Raw genomic sequence first — 21,242 nt, forward strand, 5'->3', positions numbered from 1 at the left:
GACTAATTTTACTGTAGCGAAACCACTCTCTCTCTCTATGTTCACTGGGCATCTACAGATGCTGTATGGTCACTCTGATGGTCGGTGATGTTCCACACCAGGCCTCACCATGTAGTCCTGTTGTTTGCTTTTCTGGCAGCCTCAACTCTCTGAAGATCAGTAACTCCATACACGGCATCTATCCATCTCATTAATGGTCTACCCTTGCTCTTTTTCCAGGAACTTTACCTTCTATTACTGTTCTGAGAAGTCCTCCTTCCATCCTTTCTATGTGTCCAAAATATTTTAACTTTCTTCTGTCAATATCCTTAAGGAGCCTTAAAGTTCTACTAATCGTTTCTAACACTCATTCATCTGTATGCCTTTCAGTATATGATATCCTCAACAGCCTTCTGTAACACCACATCTCAAAAGCAGATATCCGTTCTTATCTGACTTCTTTAGGTTCCAAGTCTCGCATCCATAAGTCACTGTTGGGAAAAAGCTGCATCTAAAATCCTCAACTTTGTTCCCATGGAGACAGATCCATCCTTCCAGATTTTAGACAGGTCTCTGACTGTTGTTTTAGCCATTCCTAACCTTTTTCTGACATCTTCTGAACAGTAATTCTTCACATTAATAATGGATCCCAGGTACTCAAACTTGCTGACTTCCTCAATTCTTTCTCCATTAAGATACACTTGTTTCTCAAGAGCTTCTCTGTTTGTTTTTCCTTTGAGAACCATGATCTTTGTCTTGCTAGAATTGAGTTGAAGTCCTCTGCTATTACTGATCTTGTTAACTTTGTCAAGAATTAGTCCTAGTTCTTCCATGTCATTACAAAGGAGTACTGTATCATCAGCGTACCTCAGATTACTAATCAATCTACCTCCTATCGTAATTCCTGTCCTGAGCTCATCCAATGCTTCACGCATGATGTTCTCTGCATATATACTAAACAAGTGAGGAGAAAGTGAACATCCTTGTCTAACTCCTTTTCCAACTTGAAGCAGTCAGTCAATCCAACACCTTTTCTTACTGTGGCTTCTTGCTCCTTATACAAGTTGGCTATCAACCTGATAGTGTGTTGAGGAAAACCCACTCATCACAATATTAATTTCTGTGGAATAAAGAAATGTTGCTGTCTGTATTAACAAAAGAGGTTGATAGATGGCGTATACAGGCTGACGTGCCAGAGTGTCACGTGACTAAACGCAAGCTTGATTCGGCGTGCCTACGACCCGCGACCAGTCTTCGAAATGGAAGCGTCCTTGGAACAGCGTTATGCGATTAAATTTTGTGTGCGTTTGCAAAAATCGGCATCAGACACTTTTAACATGATACGCGAAGCTTTCCACGATGAAGCAATGTCTCTGTGATGGACCTTCAACGTCCATCACAGAGACAATGATCTACACAGCAGCGATTATCATCAAGGAGGATCGCAGAATTACAGTACGCCAGCTGCATGTTGTCCTGAATATTTCTGTGGGAAGTGTTCACTCAATCATGGCTGAACATTTGGGACTGAAATGTGTTTGTGCCCGATGGATTCCCAAACTCTTGACACCGGAGCAAATGCAGCATCGAGTGGATGTGTGCACAGAATGGAAAGAAAGACTGGAACAAGAAGGTGACAACTTCTTAAAACGCATCATTACAGCAGATGAAGCTTGGTTGTATCACTATGACCCTCCAATGAAACAACAAAGCAGTGAATGGAAGCATCCATCTTCGCCTACCCCCAAGAAAGCAAAAACTGTAAAATCGGCTGGTAAAGTTATGACCACAATGTTTTTTGACTATGAAGACATTGTTTACCAACACGCTGTAGAACCCGGGAATACTGTAAATGGCTCATACTATGCGGTTGTTTTACAGACAATGGTACAGCACATCAAAAGGAAGCGTCCATTGCTGAAGAATGGCTTCTTATTGCACCACGATAATGCAAGGCCACATATTGCTGGTGGTGTAGTGGATGTTTTGCAGAAGAACAACATAGATATCTTACCACACCCTCCATACAGTCCTGATCTCGCACCGTGCGATTTCTGGCTGTTTCCTCAGCTCAAGAAACCACTAAGAGGCTGCCATTTCGAAAGCAATGTGTAAAAGCTGCGGAGGCGGTTTTAAAAGAACTCTCAAAAAATGGACTTTCACATGTGTTTAAGAAGTGGACGCAACGTTGGGACAAATGCATTGTGTCTCACGGTAGTTACTTCGAAAAAGACCATGTAAATGATGACGATTAAAGGTAATCTGTTTTCTGTATAAATATAGTTTTATAACTTATTGAATAGCCTCTTTAGATTGAGGTTCAGTGCTACCATTTGGGATCATTGTGTCCATCTCCTATCTCAATGCCATAATTAATTAAAATTAAATTTTGTACCATGATTATGTATACTTAAAAAATTAAGTAATAATTTCACTGATAAAAAAACACATAATTTACATGTTATATAATGATCTTATTTTCAAAAAAAATTTAGTTCCCCCCAAGGTTTCGAACACAACAAGTGGTAATAAAACTGTTCTGCTCAATCAACCTGTTATTCTTGATTGTCCTGTGGAGTCAAAACCTCTAGCTAATATCATGTGGCTTAAAAATGAAAAGACAATAAACATTGCTGATCCCTTAATAGTCATTTCTGAAGATGGACAGAAACTTCATATATTAAGATCAAGAGAAGAAGATGATGGAGAATATTCCTGTATAGCAACAAATGCTGTGGGAAAAGATAAAAAGGTTTTCAATGTGACTGTCTTAGGTAAATATGAGTTTTAAAATTTGAGTTTAAGAAATTTCTTTTAATTTTAACATTAATACTGCACATGTGATAATGATATTGTGTTATAATGAAATAAGTATTGTATTTTTATATTAAAATGATGTTACTGTGATCATTTGAAGAATACAAGATATTCATGCTTCAATTTTTACTTGCACTCTTTAGTATAGATTCATGTATTGGATTGCTCATGTTTAGTTTTGAGTTTAGAGCACAATAGTAGTAACCAGTGTTTTGTTCCTAGAATTTGTAATTTTACCTTCCATCATTTGAAATAGCAGCTGATCAGATTCTTATTCATCATCATCATTATCAAATTCCTGATATGTACTCTCAGGGAAGGGGGGGGTGTACAGGATAATAATGATAGTACCACATGAAAATGTTACACCATTACTAACTTTGGATCAACAATTCCCCTCCAAACGAATCTGTTATCTGTCAAGATTTGAATATTATCAGATCTTATATTTCTCTCTTTTAAGGCACTTTTTACTGTATCAATCCATCTATATCTTGGTTTTCCTCTGGGTCATTTTCCTGCCAACTTGGAAAAGAAGACTTGTTTTGCTAATCTTTCCTCTCCCATTCTGTTTAAGTGACCATACCAGTAGAGGTTAGCTCTACTAATACATTCCTGAATTCTAACAATGGCAAGTTCTTTTCTAATATTCGCATTTTAATATGATACCACCATTGATACCATTTGCTCGCTCCACTAATCTTTCTTAGAACTCCCATATAAGAGGTCTTCAGTCTTTGATGAAATGTTTTATTTCTTACCCAGCTCTCTCAGATCCATATGCTAAAATGGGTTTAAACACTGTCTTCTATACTGCTAATTTAGTGTTTCGAATAATTTCTTTCTTATTTCATATAAATTTATTCAGCTGACTTCCTATCATACCAACTAGTTCTCATGTCTATTTCCATATTTAATTTGCTATCTTCACTAAAAATTGTGCCTAAATAGCTGAAATATTTTACTTGTTCTATAGGTTCACCATTCAGTATACAATTGAGGTTTTTCAATGTTTCTGCCTATTTTCATTGTCTTTGTCTTTTTACTGCTGATTGTCATAGCAGATTTATTACAACAGTTATTTAATTTAGTTATGGAATCTTGCAGACTTCTGTTGGATTTATTCAGAAGTATGCATCATCTGCAAGCTAAGATTAACATCACCAATTTTTACACCAGATTTAATACAAGATGATGTGCACCCTTGTTAAACACCTGTTTTTACCTCAAACCACCTTCCTATACCTTCTGGAAGTCTAACTGCTGACTGACAGCTTAAATCGAGGCTGTTTGCTTGATATAATGTTCCATTTACACCATATAACACCATTTACACCATACATCAGATTTAATATCACTTTTCTTCATAATGTGATCCACATAGATAATGAATGAAAGTGAAGATAATGTGTACCCTTGTTAAACACCTGATTTTAACTCAAACCATCTTCCTATACCTTCTGGAAGTCTAACTGCTGATTTACAGCTTAAATAGACGCTGTTTGCTTGATATAATGTTCCATTTACACCATACAACTGTATCATTTTGAAGAGCTTTTCTCTTGGCACCTTGTCATATTCTTTTTCCAGATCAACAAAACATAAATACTCATCCTTGTTTTATTCCCAAGATTTCTCAACCATTTATCTTAAAGTGAAAATCTGATTCTGACAATGTCTGTTTGGCCTGAATCCAGCTTGTTGTTGTTAACCAAGCTTTCTTTCACAATTTTTTAAGCCATTTCTCAAGTATGATTGTATAAATTTTTCCAGAAATACTCAGTAGGAAAATATCTCTGTAATTCTCACATTCAGTTTTATTTCCCTTTTTATATATGGTACTAGGAGAGCTTTGCTCCAATCATTTGAGGATCAAAACTCTGACCAGGCCTTTTGAATTATGCAATGCAGCCAATGTAAAACTTTTATACCTCCTTATTTTAGCATTTTTTCTGTCAGAATTTCATCTACTCCAGCTGCCTTTCCACATTTCAGGTTTTTGATTACTTTTTCCACTTCAAGTATGGATATGTAATTCAGACTGCATTCCTGTTGAGAGTTTTCTACCACCATGCTGACACTGCTTGTTTCATTTAGCAGTCTTTCAAAGTAATCTGGATATATTGAAAATAAGAAAGTAAAGCGATATATTGGGAATTAAGTGAAGTTAGATGGAAAGGAGTGGGTCATTTTCAGTCGTGGGGACTATATGGTGTATTACTCAGGACACAAGACAAGTGGCAAAAATGGAGTATCTTTCTTACTCAGGAAAAAGATGGCTAGGTATGTATTAGGTTATCATTTCTCTCAGAATCAGTGGACATCCAATGAATATGACCATCATACAGGTTTATGCACCCGCTACAGAGGTACCAGAAGAAGACAGAAGAATTTTATGGCAAGTTACAAGAAGTGATAGATGCAACATCAAAGTGAGATTTATGGCTACTTATCGGAGATTGAAATGCAAAAGTAGGAGAAACTGAGGAATAAGGAATAACAAGTCGTTTTGGTTTAGGTATTTGTAACACTGCAGGGAAGAGGCTAGTTGAGTTTTGTGAAGAGAATTCTATGTTTGTTGCTAACACCTGCTTTAAACAGCACAAACGGAGATTGTACACATGGATATCACCTGATGGACAATACAGAAATGAAATTGACTATATACTTGGACAAAGAAGATGGAGAAGTGCAATTCATTCTGTCAAGACTTTTCCAGGTGCAGACTGTGGAACAGACCATGAATTATTAGTCAAATTAGCCAAGCAAATAAGAAAGCTCAGGAGAGCTTTCTTATTTGCTTGGCTAATTTGATTACACAATACATTTCGCTATCACCACCATCCACATTACCTGGTCTATAACAACATCCCACCAAGTATTTGATTCCATTCACCTCTGTCTCACACCATACTGCCTCATAACCACTGGCACTATTTCTGTCTTGCATCTCTACTTTGTATGGACATAACTCTTTCTCTATCATCAATAGCACTCTCCCTCCCTTTTTATCCCTTCTATCCTCACAAAACACATCATACCCTTCCATCTCTATTCCTGTCAGGATGTCATCCTCTTCCAACCATGTCTCACTTATTCCGACAATCTTTGGGTAAACAGACGCAATTAGTGCAACCATTTCATCTGCCTTGTTTCTTATATTTCTAGCATTTGTATACAAACACAACAGCTCATTTCTCGATCTACAGCTAGTTCCACTGATACCACTCACTCGATGTGATCTCTCCATGCTCGACTGGGGCTATTTCATTTTCTGCTTCTTCATTTTAGAGCCCTTTTCAATTCCAGTTGTTTCCTCTTGATCCCTGATCATCCCATTCCTTTCCTGCCTACACATGCTCTCACCTCCTCTTGGAGCATCCACCTTTCTCACACTGTTTACCCCTGTCTACCCTGAGCCACTCCGTGTTCCTGTTCCTCTTGAACACCCATTCTCTCATTTTCTATACTCATACCACTCACTTCCCCATTCAAATCTACCTCTTCAATCTCTCCTGTTTTACTCTCCTGCTCTTCCACATCACTCCCCTCTCGATCTGATTCATTCTCTCTATTCACTTCTCTACCTTCCAGCAGCAGTCTCTCCAAGCGACTCACACCATAACCACTCAAGTGCAGTCCATCACTCCCATACAGCTCACTTCATCCCTCAAACACATTAACAAACTGTACTCCCTTCTCCTCACACATTTCAGCCAGCATATCGTTCATAATCCTTGTTCTTTGCCTCATTTCACCACAGTCATACCTAGGCAACACACTGACTACCCTTTCTGTCACACTATTCTCTTTTATCCTTCCAAGCAGCCTCCTGATATCCATTCTGACACACTCTTTGTCCCCTCTCGAATCATTTGTACCAATTAATGCTATTAATTCTTTTGCTCGCTCCTGCCTCATATCCAATGCCTCAATCACTCTACTCATTTTACCACCTGGAAAACATACCTTGTGCATTCTATCCTCTAGCACACCTTTAATAATGGAGTTGCCATACGACACTACTCGCTCATCTTTTGTTAACTCTTTCATGCCATTATGATTTATTTTAATAGTTTTGACCTGAATTCTCTTAATTTCATTCCTCATCCATTTTATTTCTTGCCTCATCCAATCCAGTTCAACTTCCGAATCTCGCGACCTATTCTCTCTATCATTCAATCTTTCTAACTTTCTAACTCTTGATCCCCTCTTCTCACTTTCACTCTCATTCATCCTTCTTTGTTTTCGTACTTTCGGTGCAGTATACGTCCAACTTTCACTATCATTCTTCTCACTTTCACTCTCATTCATCTTTTTTTGTTTCCGTACTTTCGGTCTAGCATGCGTCCAACTTTCACTATCATTCTTCTCACTTTCACTCTCATTCATCTTTCTTTGTTTCCGTGCTTTCAGTTTAACATGCGTCCAACTTTAGCCATCATTCATTCTTTCGATTTCTGCATCATGCCATTTCTAGTTTTATTCATTCTCTCAATTTTGTTTCCTTCCGCCACTCTCCCCTCACTTTCATCCCTTTTAACATCCGTTACAGTTTTTAAATCACTCTTTTTCTTTTTTGCTGATTTTTTAACATTTTTTCGCCTCTCTTTCACCATCCTTCTCTTTCAAATGTGCACTCATTTTTCCCGCGTCATTCTTGCTACTAACACTTTCTGTCATCAATTTCATATTTGCATTCATCAGTTCCTCGTTGAGGTCACACTTTGCACACACCCTTCTTCTATCTGCTCTAAACATCCACAAATCATTTATGTAATCAAAAGAATACATATAACAGACCTCACACTTAACGAAATGACTGAAATCTAAATTAAAGTCATGGAATGACAATGGCACTGCCATTTTTTTTTTTTTTTTTTTTTTGCTCAGGCATTGCATGAAAATAGAGCGCTGTTTCGTCTGCATTGTAAATATCCTCGGGAGAATATTCAGCAATAATTTTTGGTTCTTAATTCACGCATCGGCTGATAAAAATCGGCACTTTTTTTCTTCACCATGACTACCCTTGTACACAATATTCTCTTGCTTTTTCCACCTCTTAAACAATCAGTTGCAGTGAAATTTTCTTTGCCCATTATTTTTTTGCAAGTTCTGCTTTTTTATGCATTAAAAGCCCATTAAACAAAGCATTCTTTTTTCACGAACATTACTAAACCAAATTTTAATGCTGATTCAACTTGAGTATCCTTACCAGATCAGGCTCTCTTCCGATCCATGTTCTCATTTAGTAAGAACTGACGTTTCATTGTTTGATCTGCTTTTTAAGATCTTATACAAGAGTGGTTGTGAAATTTTTAAATGTACACCCGCACTATGCTGACTCATTTTGGGCAACTTATCGTAACACTCCAAAATTCTTTGCTTTTCTTAAAAAGATAAATTTTTACATTTCTTACTTGCTTCTACCATAATGCTAAGGGCTGTTTTAATGAGCACTTAAAGTCAAATTCACTTACTGAAAGACAGCGCAAAAATAAACTTGGAAAATCACAATTAGACTGTATTTATATCCCCCTGCCTTTGCTTGGAAGATTTAAGTTTTATGGAAGATCAAGATTAAAAAAAGATTAAGATTACCCACCTGCATTTGCTTGGAGCATATAAAATTTAACTAAGAATAAGATTAAAGGAAGATTCACAAAAAAGTCAAGTTTCGACAAATGTGCTTTGTCAAATTTTCTCCTGCTTAACCCTTATTTCTTAGAATTCTGAGATGCAAAAGGCTAAACATTTGAGGATTCTGATAACAATAACTGGAACTTTGATTATAATAGATGAATTATTTTTAATTCATTTTAAATGGTGTGGTTTTGAACTGACTGATGCCAAAACACATAAGATCACATAACGAGATCTGATCAATCGGCTATTGATAACAATAGCCGATTGATAATTATTATCTGCAATCACAATAAGTGGATTCTACTGTAATAATAATAATTCCTTTTTACAATGCTAGGTTGAGCAAAAGTCAGTAAGAAAAGGAGCATCTCTTTGGCAAAAGCCAGATTTTATAATGGAAGGATGATATCAGTGGGCGAAAATGTTATTGGTAACTAATAAAAAATAATATTGCTAACTGCTACAGAGAATACAGTCAAGGTATTTAGTGAACATTACATCTGGATATTTCATCTTCACAAATGTGTCATGATGAGAAGCTTCAATATAGATGGAATGGAAACATCGACTTATGATGTTCCATCTCTACGGAGGCTCATTCTTTACTATGAGCCTCTGTAGCTCAGTAAGTATAGATGAAGCCCTTTGGTCAGAAAGACCTGGGTTTGATTCCCATCAGTAATGTGAAGAACTAATTTTCAGTGATTGGGCTGCATATCACTCACTTTATCTGGTCTCTTTCAATGAAAGCGAGTTAGTTGGTCTCATACGGAAGGCAGGTTTTTTTTTTTTTTCCCATCTGGAAACTCAGGTTTTTCGTCCCCCAGAACAGGCAAACTGGCCCCTTGAACACGCATGGATTACAATCGTGAATATGTCCCAGCCACTTGCCAGTCCCGAGCTCAGATAAAATTGGAGAGGGGGGGAAGCAATAGTGAATTACCCCATAAAAAATCTCACCAAGGACACTTCCCTCAGAACAGGCAAACTGGCCCCTTGAACACACATGGATTACAATCATGAATATGTCCCAGCCACTTGCCAGTCCTGAGCTCAGATAAAATTGGGGGTGGGTGGGGGGGGTGGAAGCAATAGTGAACTACCCCATAAAAAATCTCACCAAGAACACTTTGTGGGCAATGCTTACAAAGTCACCTAAGGTTGGAAATGACTGAAAGGGGGAAACCACCACCATATATACTGTATATACAAATGTAATTAATGGTATGGAATTTTTCAAGAATGGTTCTTTGTTGTAAATGCAACATGTTTACATACTAGAATGTGGAGAGTGTGTTTGTGGAGAGATTGAACAGGAGACGAGAGAGGGTATCGATATATTGAAAATGGGATGATATTCTATTGGACTACAAGTTATTGGTAAATGCAAAACTGGTTGATGGAAGTTTGAGGGCATGTAATTGTTGGAGAAAATGACTATACAAATCATAGAACAAAATCAATTGCAGGAACAAATGATTTTATAAATCATGGAATGGAAGAGAGTCTGACTATGGAAGTGAAAGAAAGGATAGATGAAGAAAGGAAAGTAAGTGACATATGAAAATGAAGGAAAGTCAGAATGAGGGAATTGCCAGGATGCAAAACATGAAAAATTAGTTGATCAGAATAAGAAGTGAAATGAAACATATGAATAATGAGATGAGAAGTTTGATGGATAAGAATGGATGAGTGGAAAAGGCAAGGTGAAAGAAAGCAGAGAAAAGGAGGTGATGAATGACTTCAGAATAGCAATGTATGGAGATTCCATTGTTAGATATGTGGTAAATGAGAAGGAATGAGAGATGTGGTAAATAGGAGAAGCAGGTGAGCAAGTGAGTTGGTGGTGGTGGTTGTAAGAACAAATGACTTGGTTGGACATAAAGAGCATGTAAAAATGGATATCACGAGGTTGTTGAGGAGATTTAAAGATAGCAGTGTGGTTGGAAAGATGGTCAGTGTGTTACATAGGTGATAATAATGACTACAGCTATGTGAGGAGAAGGTAGTGAAGTTTGTAAATGTGTCATTTGTGGGATGCATTTTGAGGGAAGAATGAAATGTACAAACGTGATGGGTTGTATTCGAATGGCTTTGGTGTGAGTCAGTTAGAGAGAATTTTGCTGTGAGGAGGAACAATGAGTGATGTGTGCAACAACAGAGATGATGTAAGAGGTGAAACAAAAGACTGAGAGAAAAAAGAACTGGTGAGACTGAAGTGAGAATAGTAGTACTCTGAGTGATAATGAATTAATCAGGATGCAAAGTAGACAAGAAAATAGGAGGAGGCAGGATGGATAGGGAGACATGTATAAGGAGAGTGGATGTTGGAAGTAGTAGTGAATCAGTGTATGAGGATGATCAGTATGGGAATGGGATAGCCTGGGATTTATGGGGTGTAGTTAAATCTGAAGAGCTAGATGGGGTGATAGAAGCAATTGGGAATGGTTGTGGGGAAGTCATAACCTACAAATGGCATGGACAGGAGTGGTTATAGACCTAAATGTGGATTGCTGTGTTTATTTACAAATACCAGGAGCATCAGAAATAGGAGAGATGAAATGGTTTCATTGATTGAATTTATTCATCCCAAAATTGTTGTAATAAGTGAAATATGGTTGAATAAGGATGAATATCTTGACAGGAATAGAAATGAAAGGATATGACAATTTTTGTGAGGAGAGAAAGGACAAGGAGGGAGGTGCTGTTAATGATATGATGATGATGATAGAAGGTGAAATATGTCCATACAAAATGGAGATGTGAGATGTAACTAGCAGGAATGGTTTTGAGTCAGTATGGTGTGAGGTGGAGGTTGACACAAAGAGATATTTAATGAGATGCTGCTATAGGCCAGGAAATGTGGAGGATAGTAATGAAGAAATGTGTATGCAATTTGGATTAGTGATTTTATTTATGGTAGTATAGATTGGAATGAAAAGATAGCATTTGTGAATAAGGAAAATGAATTTCTTGAGTTCTGGAGAGACAACTATCTTAAGCAGTATGTAAAGGAAGGCACAGGAGGATTGAGAGTTTTAAATCTGATCATTTCATCAGAGGATGTGATTGTGAGTGGGGTTTCCACTACCCTTCATTTGATGAGTGTGATCATGAAGTGATTGCCTTGGTTATGGCTAGCCATATGAAGACTACTGTGAGGAAAAGTTATAAGTGGAATTACAAGGCTAGGGATTATGAAAAGTTTAGGAGACTGCTTGGAGCTATAGCATGGAATGACATGTTAAGCAGGAGGGAGACAAATGCAGCATGGGACCTGACCAAGAAATGTAACAGTGTATTCTGAAGGACAAAAGACTCAGTAAAATATTGAAAGTTTATTTTTCACTTGGTTAGAGTATAATAAATTTAGTTTAAGCCTTTATCCACGTGTGAGCAAAGTTTGCACCTGAAAGTATCTTCAGGACTGGGGTAAGGTGGTACAACACCAGGGCACTCCTTGCAAATGTGGAACAGGCTACCAACACTCCTCCCACTGAAGAGACCTCAATAAAGGTCGAAACTAGTCTGGATTGTGGCCCTTCCCTTAATGCATAACATTAGACATATCTGCAAGGAGATGTGTTTTGCATTATGGGAGATACTGAGATAGTAGTGTTGGTAGCTTGCTTCACCTTTGCAAGGAGTATCCTGGTGTTGTACCACCTTACCCCAGTCCTGAAGATACTTTCAGGCACAGACTTTGTTTGCTCACACTTGGATAAAGGATTAAACTAAATTTATTATACTCAGTAAAATAGGTGTCAAATGAATCAATAAAAGGATTAAGCATGAAATTTGGATGAAAAGGATACTGTGGAGGCAGCACAGTATGAATAATGTTAGCAATCAGTTACATGAGAGTATAAAGAGCCTGCCAGGAATTTGACTCATTTGGTAAGAACAGCAAAACTACATTATATAAGCCTTATATAGCAAATTAAACCAAGAAAAACCCTAGAGAATTTTTTTCAGATATATGGCAAGTAGAAGGGAAAAAAAGATTGTTCCACTTTATAAAGGTAGTGATATGGCAATGGCCTACAAATTATAGGCCAATTGGTATATCTGAAGATGTGATCAAGGTTGCAAGGAATGTTGAGAACTTGGATACAAAAATGGGTTGATAACAGCTATATTCTCTGCGGTTTATCAACTTACTTATGTAGTATAACCAGGTGACAAATTTCTTAAACAAGGGAGATGCATACACAGTTATATACCCAGAGATATAATAAAAAAAAAAAAAAATCTAAAAACAGTAAAAAAGTAAAATCTAAGTTGGAGCAGTGACTGGCTCTCAGAAAGTTCTATATGGGAGTGCAGTATTCTACAAGAGGAAAGTCATTAGTGGTGTGCCACAGGGGCTATATTAGGCTTATTGTTCAGTTTATATATTAATGATATTGGAATGGGTTTAACTGATAATGTGCAATTGTTTACAAATGATGCAAAATTGTTGAGCGCAGTGTAGAGTCGAGCATTTGTTATGGCCGTACAGGAGGACTTGAATAGATTGCATGAATGCACAGGAAAGTGTAAGTATCAGTTTAGTGTTACAAAGTGTAATGTTTTGAAATTTGGAGCACAATGATGGGACTCAAAGTATACACTTCATGGCAAACTTTAAAAGAGTTAGAGATGAGAGAGATCAAGGAATGGTGGTGGACAAGAACTTGAACTTAAGGATCTGCATTTCACAAGTTGTGAAGTCATCACATCGGATAATGACAATGATGCGGAGTACCCAGACATGCAGAAATAAAGAGGTTATGATTTCCTTGTATAAGGCCTTGATCAGGCTTCATATGGATTACCACACAATATTTTTCTTGGTGATATGTTAGAAAGGATCCACAGAAGATTCACAAAAAGGGGGAATGTGATTGAGACATATAACCTAGTCAGGGGTTGTTACCAGTTAACATGAAATTAATTTTTCATAGAGTGGGAGAGTGGGGTTAGAACAAGTGTCCATCTCTGAAAACTGAATAAGGAAGGTGTAAGTAGCAGAGTGAGGAGAAGGTTCTTTGCATGGGAAATGGTTGGTGAGTAAAATGTATTGCCCAAGTGTGTTGTAAATGTATCAGTTTAATGTGTGGGTGGATGAGCTTTGTGTGTGATAGTATTTATCATCTGCAATGAGTATCTGACACCATGGAGGTTAGATGTTATTTAAAAAATAACATCTAACCTCCATGACGGTTAGATGTTATAATATTAATATTAATATTATAACATCGTTATCTTGAAACCTCTCCTTGAAACCATAACAGACAAAACACTTACAACTGACTTAGACAACCCATTCCATTCATTAAGCACTATCCAAGCGAAAAATCTAATCCTCATGCAGTTCTTTCTTTTAAGGTTACACAGTGGTCAGCATTCATAGTGAAGAATTTATGGAGATAAAAATACACTTGTAATAATTACCAAATGTGATCATATCTAAGCTTTATAAAGCAGAATGATAATTTCCTTATCTCTGTTTGTTAGCATGTTCTTCAATAAGCAAGTAAAATCCTCTGAGCTACTCTGGTTACTTTAACATTGTTCCCTCTAAACTTCAATTATCTATTACTACTCCCAAATCCCTGGCTTCATCAATTTCTTGGAGTACATGTTGAAAGTTTTTCCACTTGGTTATACTATAAATTAAAGATGCCAAGAAGTTATTTTCTTGGTTTCATCTTTTATCCAAGCGTGTGCAAACAAAGTTTGTGTGTGAAGTCACTTCATGACCAAGCTACTTATTAGCCTCTATACTGTGTATAGAGGCTAACTTCACATTATTTGCCTTAGTATCCCATTTCGACCTAGGTATTTCTGGGTCTTGTTCCCACTGATGAGACCTCAAAAAAAGTTGAAACTGTTTGGGTAGTGGCCCTTCCTATAAAGTATAGTATTATACATGTCTGTAAGGATATGTGCATTGCATTATGGAATACAAAGGCAATTGATGTGAAGTCATTTGTATCTATATTCAAGTAGTCCTGTGATGAAGTGACTTCACATGCAAAATTTGTTTGCCTATATTTGGATAAAGGATGAAACCAAGAATATAACTTCTTGGCATTTTTGGGTACAATGCCCTCAATGTGTGGTGCACAGCTTGTGATCTTTATATCCCTTTTATCCACGTCAGGTGTCTCCCTATTATAAAAAGTTAATAAATCACTAAGGCATGACCTACCTTTCACAAGACTTGTTGCCCCTCATAGAGTACCATATTCTTTTTAAACCATTCCTGAATTCTCTTTTTGATCAACTTTTCAAGTACTTTTATTACCACTTGAGATACTGATTCGTCTATAATTTGCTAACACAGATTTAATTCCTTCTTTATGCAAAGTAATTCTTTTGCTCTCCTTCTACTTCCTTTTTCAGATCTGAGACTTAAATTAAACAGCCTAGTCTGAGGCATCACCAGTTCCTCTGCACATTCTCTTAAAACATGAGCCAATATTCATTCCAATGTCACAACTGTATTTTCATTCTTTAAATTCTGAAATATCCTATGTACCTCCAGTTCATCAACCTCTTCCATCAGTCCCCAATTCTATCATAAAACATCTTCACTTGAATGATATATGCAAAATGATCACTCAGTAGCTCAACAATTTCATCTTTTATATATATATATATATATATGACCCAAACACAAAAGGCCACAAGACCTATAGCACATTGATGCCATGTGTGGACAAGAGGAATAGAAGAAAGGTGGAGTCTGTACATATTTTGCTTGAACAGCTAAAGATTGATCTTTGAGGAAGGCAGAGTGGGCGAGAGTATTCCAAAGAACAGAAGTATATTGTATATGGAATGAAAGAACAGGCAATGAAGTTGGTTCAGTGAGTTTCAAGATGGACTGCAAAAAGGTGTTCGTTAGCAGTGGTCTGTGTCTGTGAGAGAGGGATTTAAGTGGGTTTGTGAGAGAGAGAGAGAGATCATTAATTAATCATATTGCCCTCTTCGGGATAGAATCAAGCAATCTTAGTGAGGATTTTGGTGCCCCATCCCAAATATGGGAACAGTGTTCCATGGCTGGGCAGATTTGGATTTTGTATAGAGTTAGTGGCTGTGAAATTGTGAAGTTTATGTCTTGTGTGAAAAAGTGCACTAAGTTTTTTTTGTGGCACAGAAGCTATAGTTCAAATATGGTTGTGGAAGGAAAGATTGGAGGAGTAGTTCTATCTGAATTCAATTCAGTGGTTGGAGAGATGCCTGGCAGATTATATGACACTGAAACAAAAGAAGAGGGAGATGTCACAGGAGAGAAAGCAGAGAATGAAAAAGCAAAAGGGGAGAATAAGAATCAACTTTTATCTTGTGATTCAATGATAAATAACAGGAGTTCTTGAGGTGAGTGTCACAAAATCTTGTTTCCATAGTACCAGGTTTAAGGATGCTACCAATGCTATAAGGATACAGAGAGTGAAGTTTTTTTTTTTTTTTTTTTAGAGGTGCAGGAAGTTGCAAGCAAGTGCAACTACTAAAGAGGTTAGTTAATAGGAGAATGATCATAAAGGGATACAATGTAGTTGGATAAAGAAAATGACTATTCAGTGATACTGCTGAACTTTGCAAACACATTCTGCATGGAACTCTGTTGCATAAATCAAAGCAAATGGGGAAGCATTCGAAGTTGATTTATTATGATAATTGTTATTATTATTATTATTGCCACAACTCCATGGAACAAAAGACACATCACAGGAGGTGCACACTATCTTACACAGAATTAGCAAACTATGCATTAAACCCATTCAGCAGCATGTACACATTCATCAAATACTCGCCAGTGCCTTCTGTTCACCACTGATTCTTTATGCAAAGAACCTACCCCTTTCACCCTTGTTCACATCCTCCTTATACATTTTTCAGGGATGTCCTCCTCTTCTATACCCCTTCCCCCATTCTATGAAAAAATTCTTTCACATTAACCCAGTTACAGCCCATTACCAAATTAAATGTTTCAATCATATCCACTCTCCTCCTTCTCTTTCTATTCATGAGACTTTGTAAATTGCATTCCCTCAATCTATCTTCATATCTCACCTTCCAAAAACACCAGTTACCACCTTAGTTATTCTTTGGACATTTTCTGTTATATTCTCATCACCCTGAAAACTAGGTGAGCAAAACTGTATGCAGTAATCCATATGAGGCTTGACCAAGGCCTCATACAGTGAAACAATAACCTCATTATTTCTATATGCTTAAGGTGCTCTGTACCACTGTCCTAATCTGAAATGATGACATCACAACTTGTGCTGTGTGTCCACTGAACTTCAGGTCCTTGTTTACAACCACTCCAGATTTCTAACCTCCTCTACCTTTGTTAAAGATACCAAGCAATTTTATGAGCCAGGTTTTAAAACCTAGCATATAAAACTTAACAAAAAGGATTAAAACCTAGCTTATAAAATTGTTTGGTATCTTTAACATAGTATACCCAAGTTAAAAAAAACTTTGTACGCTCCTCTACCTCTGTCAAAGTTTCCCCACCATGCATATTTGCATCCCATCACTGCTCACAATCTATTCAAGTCCTCTTGCAATAATATCTACTAGATTCCTTATTGTTCTTCTCAGTTTTGCAAATCTGCAAACAGTTGTATATCTCCAGTTAAACTGTTGCAATATCATTAACATACAAGTTGAAGAATCATGGCTCAAAAACAGATTTCCTGCAGCATGCTGCTAATAACTTTCCTGTTTGGGATACCACAGCCTCATATATAACTTACTAATACATATCTAACAGGCAGCCACCTATCCAATTCAGTAGTCTGTTATTCAATCCCATCAATTTCAGTTTAGTTATCAACTTGTTGTATGATGGGCGGTAGATGTCGTTCATGTTAGTAGTGTCATAGTAGTAGGAGAATTAAGTAGTAGTGAAGAGGGTGATTTATTTAGCGAAGTAGAGTGCCCTCATGAGATGAGTCCTTAGACTCTCTGGAGGGGGTCACGTAATAATAATGATAATCTATCAAAAGCCTTTGCAGAAATCTAAGTATACCACTGTATACATCACTTCTGTCCAATGAATTTGGCACCTTGTTATGGTACATAATGTACTTTATAAAATATGACTTCCCTTTAACAAACCCTTTGTGTAAATCGCAGAGAATACTACTGTTATTAACCCATTTTTGTATCCTAGCTCCCACTAATCTCTATAACACCTTAGCCACATCTTCAAATATACAGATTGTTCTATAATTTTTAGCAACAGCCTTATCACCACCTTTGTGCAGTGGATGTTTTATATTTTTTTCCCACTCTGCTGATGTTAGACTCTTATTAAACAGTTATACTCCTAATAACTAATTAACAGGTATGCCAAGGATACTACAAACTCCCTGAAACATTCCTTTAAGACACATGGTAAATGTCATAAAATCATATTACCTTATTGACATTAAGCTTATTTAATTTCTTATATACTACCTGCTCACTCACAATTAAGACATCCTCTGCTATTTCTTCTATAATTGAGCTTCTCACAATTTCACACTGATGACAATGAAATCTCCTTATAAGTTGTTCTCTGAATACCTCAATTATGTCCTCTGCAGCAGTTGCATTCTGCCATTTTCATCAATCATTATCCTACAATAATCATCATCTTGCCATAATCATTCTTCCTTTAACTTGCTGCATGTTGGGGAAAAGTCTCTAGGGTTTCTTCTTAGCCTGATTTGCTAATTTCATACTGCATTTTCATACTGCACTTTAGCTGTCCTTACCTATAGAGTCACTTTCCAGGCCAGCTCTTTATTCTCCTCTTGTAATTGATTGTCACCATTATTCGACTTCTTCTTCTTCTTCTAGATTTTTTTCTTAATCCCTTCATTTATGCATTTGACAACTAGCTTATTCAATCTTTTGACCTACGCAACTCACAGAATGTTGTTAAAAATCTCTTGGTCAATTCCCATGCAACATTTATCTCTTTGCCACTTAATCCTAATTCCATTCTACAATAGTGAACTGTCTCCTATTTTTCTCATAATCATAGGCCTTGTAGTTCCATTCCATGTATTCTTATCTCCCAGAAGTCTTCATATAATGTGCCACTACATATGTGATCACCACATTGTCACTCTCACTAAGTTGAAATATGACATCCCACTCACAGTCACATCCTCTGATGAAATGATCAGGTCTAGGACTCTCTATCCTTATGTGTGGTGTGCTCTTCCTCACACACTCTCAAGTTGTAATTGTCTCTCAAGTATTCAAGAAATTAATTTTCCTTTTACTCCAAAGCTATATTTTCATCACTTTATATTAATATAATTTTACGAGGGTGAGCTGAAAAGTTCTTGGCCCAACAATGAAAATACGAATTTATAATTTCAAAATTATTTTTCTTTTTCAACATAATCTCCCTTAAGTCTAATACATTTATTCCAGCGATGCTCCAGTGCTATTATCTCTTACTGAGAATCACTACATGGTTCTCAGTAAGATCTGCAAAATACCCCTCTACAGCTGCAATCATCTCTTGATTCGAAGAAAAACGCTAACCAGCGAGGAAGAGTTTTAGTTTTGGGAAGAGATAGAAGTCAGGGGGAGTCAAATCTGGTGAATAGGTTCGATGTTCTAACAATTCATAGTGCAGATCCCTTAATTTTCCCATTGCCAAAACATCTTTGTGGGCAGGTGCATTGTCCTGATGAAAGATGATTTTTTTTTCTTCTGCAAACCAGGTCTTTTAGTCATGAATTTTTTCGTCTAGTCTGGTTAAAAGATTTGAATAATATTCCCCAGTTATTGTTTTACCTTTTTCAAGATAATTAATAAACAAAATGCCTTTAGCATCCCAAAACACCGATGCCATGACCTTTCTTGCTGATGGAACCAACTTTGTCTTCTTTGGTGCTGAACAACCGGCTTCTGTCCACTGTTTTGACTACTGTTTGGATTCTGATGTGTAATGGTGAATCCAAGTCTTATCCATAGTAATAAATCCATGCACAAAATCAGTTTTATTCTTGTTAAAAATGCTCCAAGCACTGTTCAGAGATTTTCATGTGAGTGTGCTTTTGATCTGCTCTGAGGAAGCATGGCACCCATTTTGTGCAAAGCTTTTTCGTTTGCAATTCTTCGTGCAAAATATATCCTACACGTTCTTTTGAAATGCCTATAGTCTCAACAATTTCACGCACTTTGACTCACCGGTTCCAATACCATATTGTGCACCTGATCAATGATTTCTGGTGTTGTTACACTTTTTGGACATCCTCCATGTGGATCATCTTCAAGGCTGGTACGGCCATGTTTAAACTCGGCAGCCTATTTCTTAATTGTTGAAAATGAAGGAGAAGAGTGTCCATGAACTTCTATGAATTTCGAAGGAATTTCTTTTGCCGTTAAACCTTCTTTTAGAAAGAATTTTATAACCACATGATACTCATTTCAAGGGATACTGACAACACTTTTGCTTCAGACAGCTGTATAAAACAAACTACTTGATAGAATGACTTGCAATTTCACATGGATGCTTATGACAGATGTACCACCTTGGAAAAAAATCTTGCTGATAGTGTTGCCATCTATGGTTGAGGCCGAGAACTTTTCAGACCACCCTCATATGTCTATATCCAGTCCTACTCTTGCTACTCAGTTGTGGTTTCACCAATACTACTCATCCCTATTTGCCTTTATCATTACTTACCCTATTATTTTTTCAGACTCAATTTTCTTTTATATTTCAGGCCATTCCATTCCTCTGCTGTCTTTTTGTTCTCTCATCATTTTCTCTGACACTATTACTTTTCCCATTTTCAATATCTTCAATCTGATGAGTTCGTTTCTCCTGATTTTTCACTTTATCTCTTCCTTCCTTCCTTCCTCTATTCTCTTCTCACATCTTTCATTGCACTTCTTTCTAGAAACAATCTCTCCATCTTACTCACACCAAATCTATTTAAATATGAACCATCACTTTTGTACAAATCCTTTCTTCCCTCAAATGCATTCCACGCATTTTCAGATTCAATTCCCCCTCACCGAACATAGCTCTGCCAGCATACTATTCATGATTCTTGCTTTCCATCTTCACCCAGCACTATCTTGGCAATACACTGACTGCGCTTCCCTACATACTGGTATTTTTCATCTCCATTCAATATCCTCCTGATATCTATCTTTGTTGTTGTTATGTGCCATCCAGTCATTTTTGACTCTTGGTGATCCTGTGAACAAAGGCTCTTCATCCTGCTTGGTCTCTTATCCTTTCTTTCAGTAATTGTAAGTTCAAGTTTGTAAGTTCTTTTATGTTGTCCATCCAACTCTTCTGTGTTCTTCTTCTTCTTCCTCTTCTTCTCATTCTCTCAATCTTTCCCAACATAACTGCCTTTATATCTATCTTTATATTTTCCTTATGTCCACCCAATTCATTTATTGAAACACCATTGATTCTCTTGCTCGTCGGCTTCTCATATTGGCTTCAATGTATTAATTAACCTGCTAACTCTCCATCCTGGAAAGTAGATCTTGTGGACTTTCTTATTTATCACACCTCTAATAATGGAATCTCCATACATTGCTGCCTTCAAATCATTCATCACCTCTTTTTCTCTGCTTTCCTTTCTTTTATCCTTTTGCATTATTCCTCTCCATCAAGCTTCTTCTAATCTTGTTATGCATATTTTTCATCTCATTTATCATCTCTTTATATATTTGTTTCATCTCATATGAAAGAGTTCTTGAAAGAAATGAAAATGAAGAGTAAGAAAGTAAAGATTATGAGTGTGCTATATTTGTGTGATAGGAGCAGA

The 21,242-nt window shown here is 36.9% G+C and overlaps 1 protein-coding gene across 1 annotated transcript in view; it reads left to right on the top strand.

The window, feature by feature from the left end:
• Positions 1-21,242, top strand: part of LOC150104025 (hemicentin-1-like) — a 427,367-nt gene that overhangs the window by 228,197 nt on the left and 177,928 nt on the right. Inside the window, exon 9 of the mRNA XM_090396384.1 lies at positions 2,475-2,753. Within this exon, the coding sequence (XP_090252510.1) occupies positions 2,475-2,753 (279 nt within the window). The remainder of the gene's footprint in view (positions 1-2,474; positions 2,754-21,242) is intronic.

Source organism: Typopeltis vanoorti, chromosome 8 (genome assembly GCF_054136105.1).
Source record: "Typopeltis vanoorti isolate ZY-2024b chromosome 8, IOZ_Tvanoo_1.0, whole genome shotgun sequence".
NCBI classification, from domain to species: Eukaryota; Metazoa; Arthropoda; class Arachnida; order Uropygi; family Thelyphonidae; genus Typopeltis; species Typopeltis vanoorti.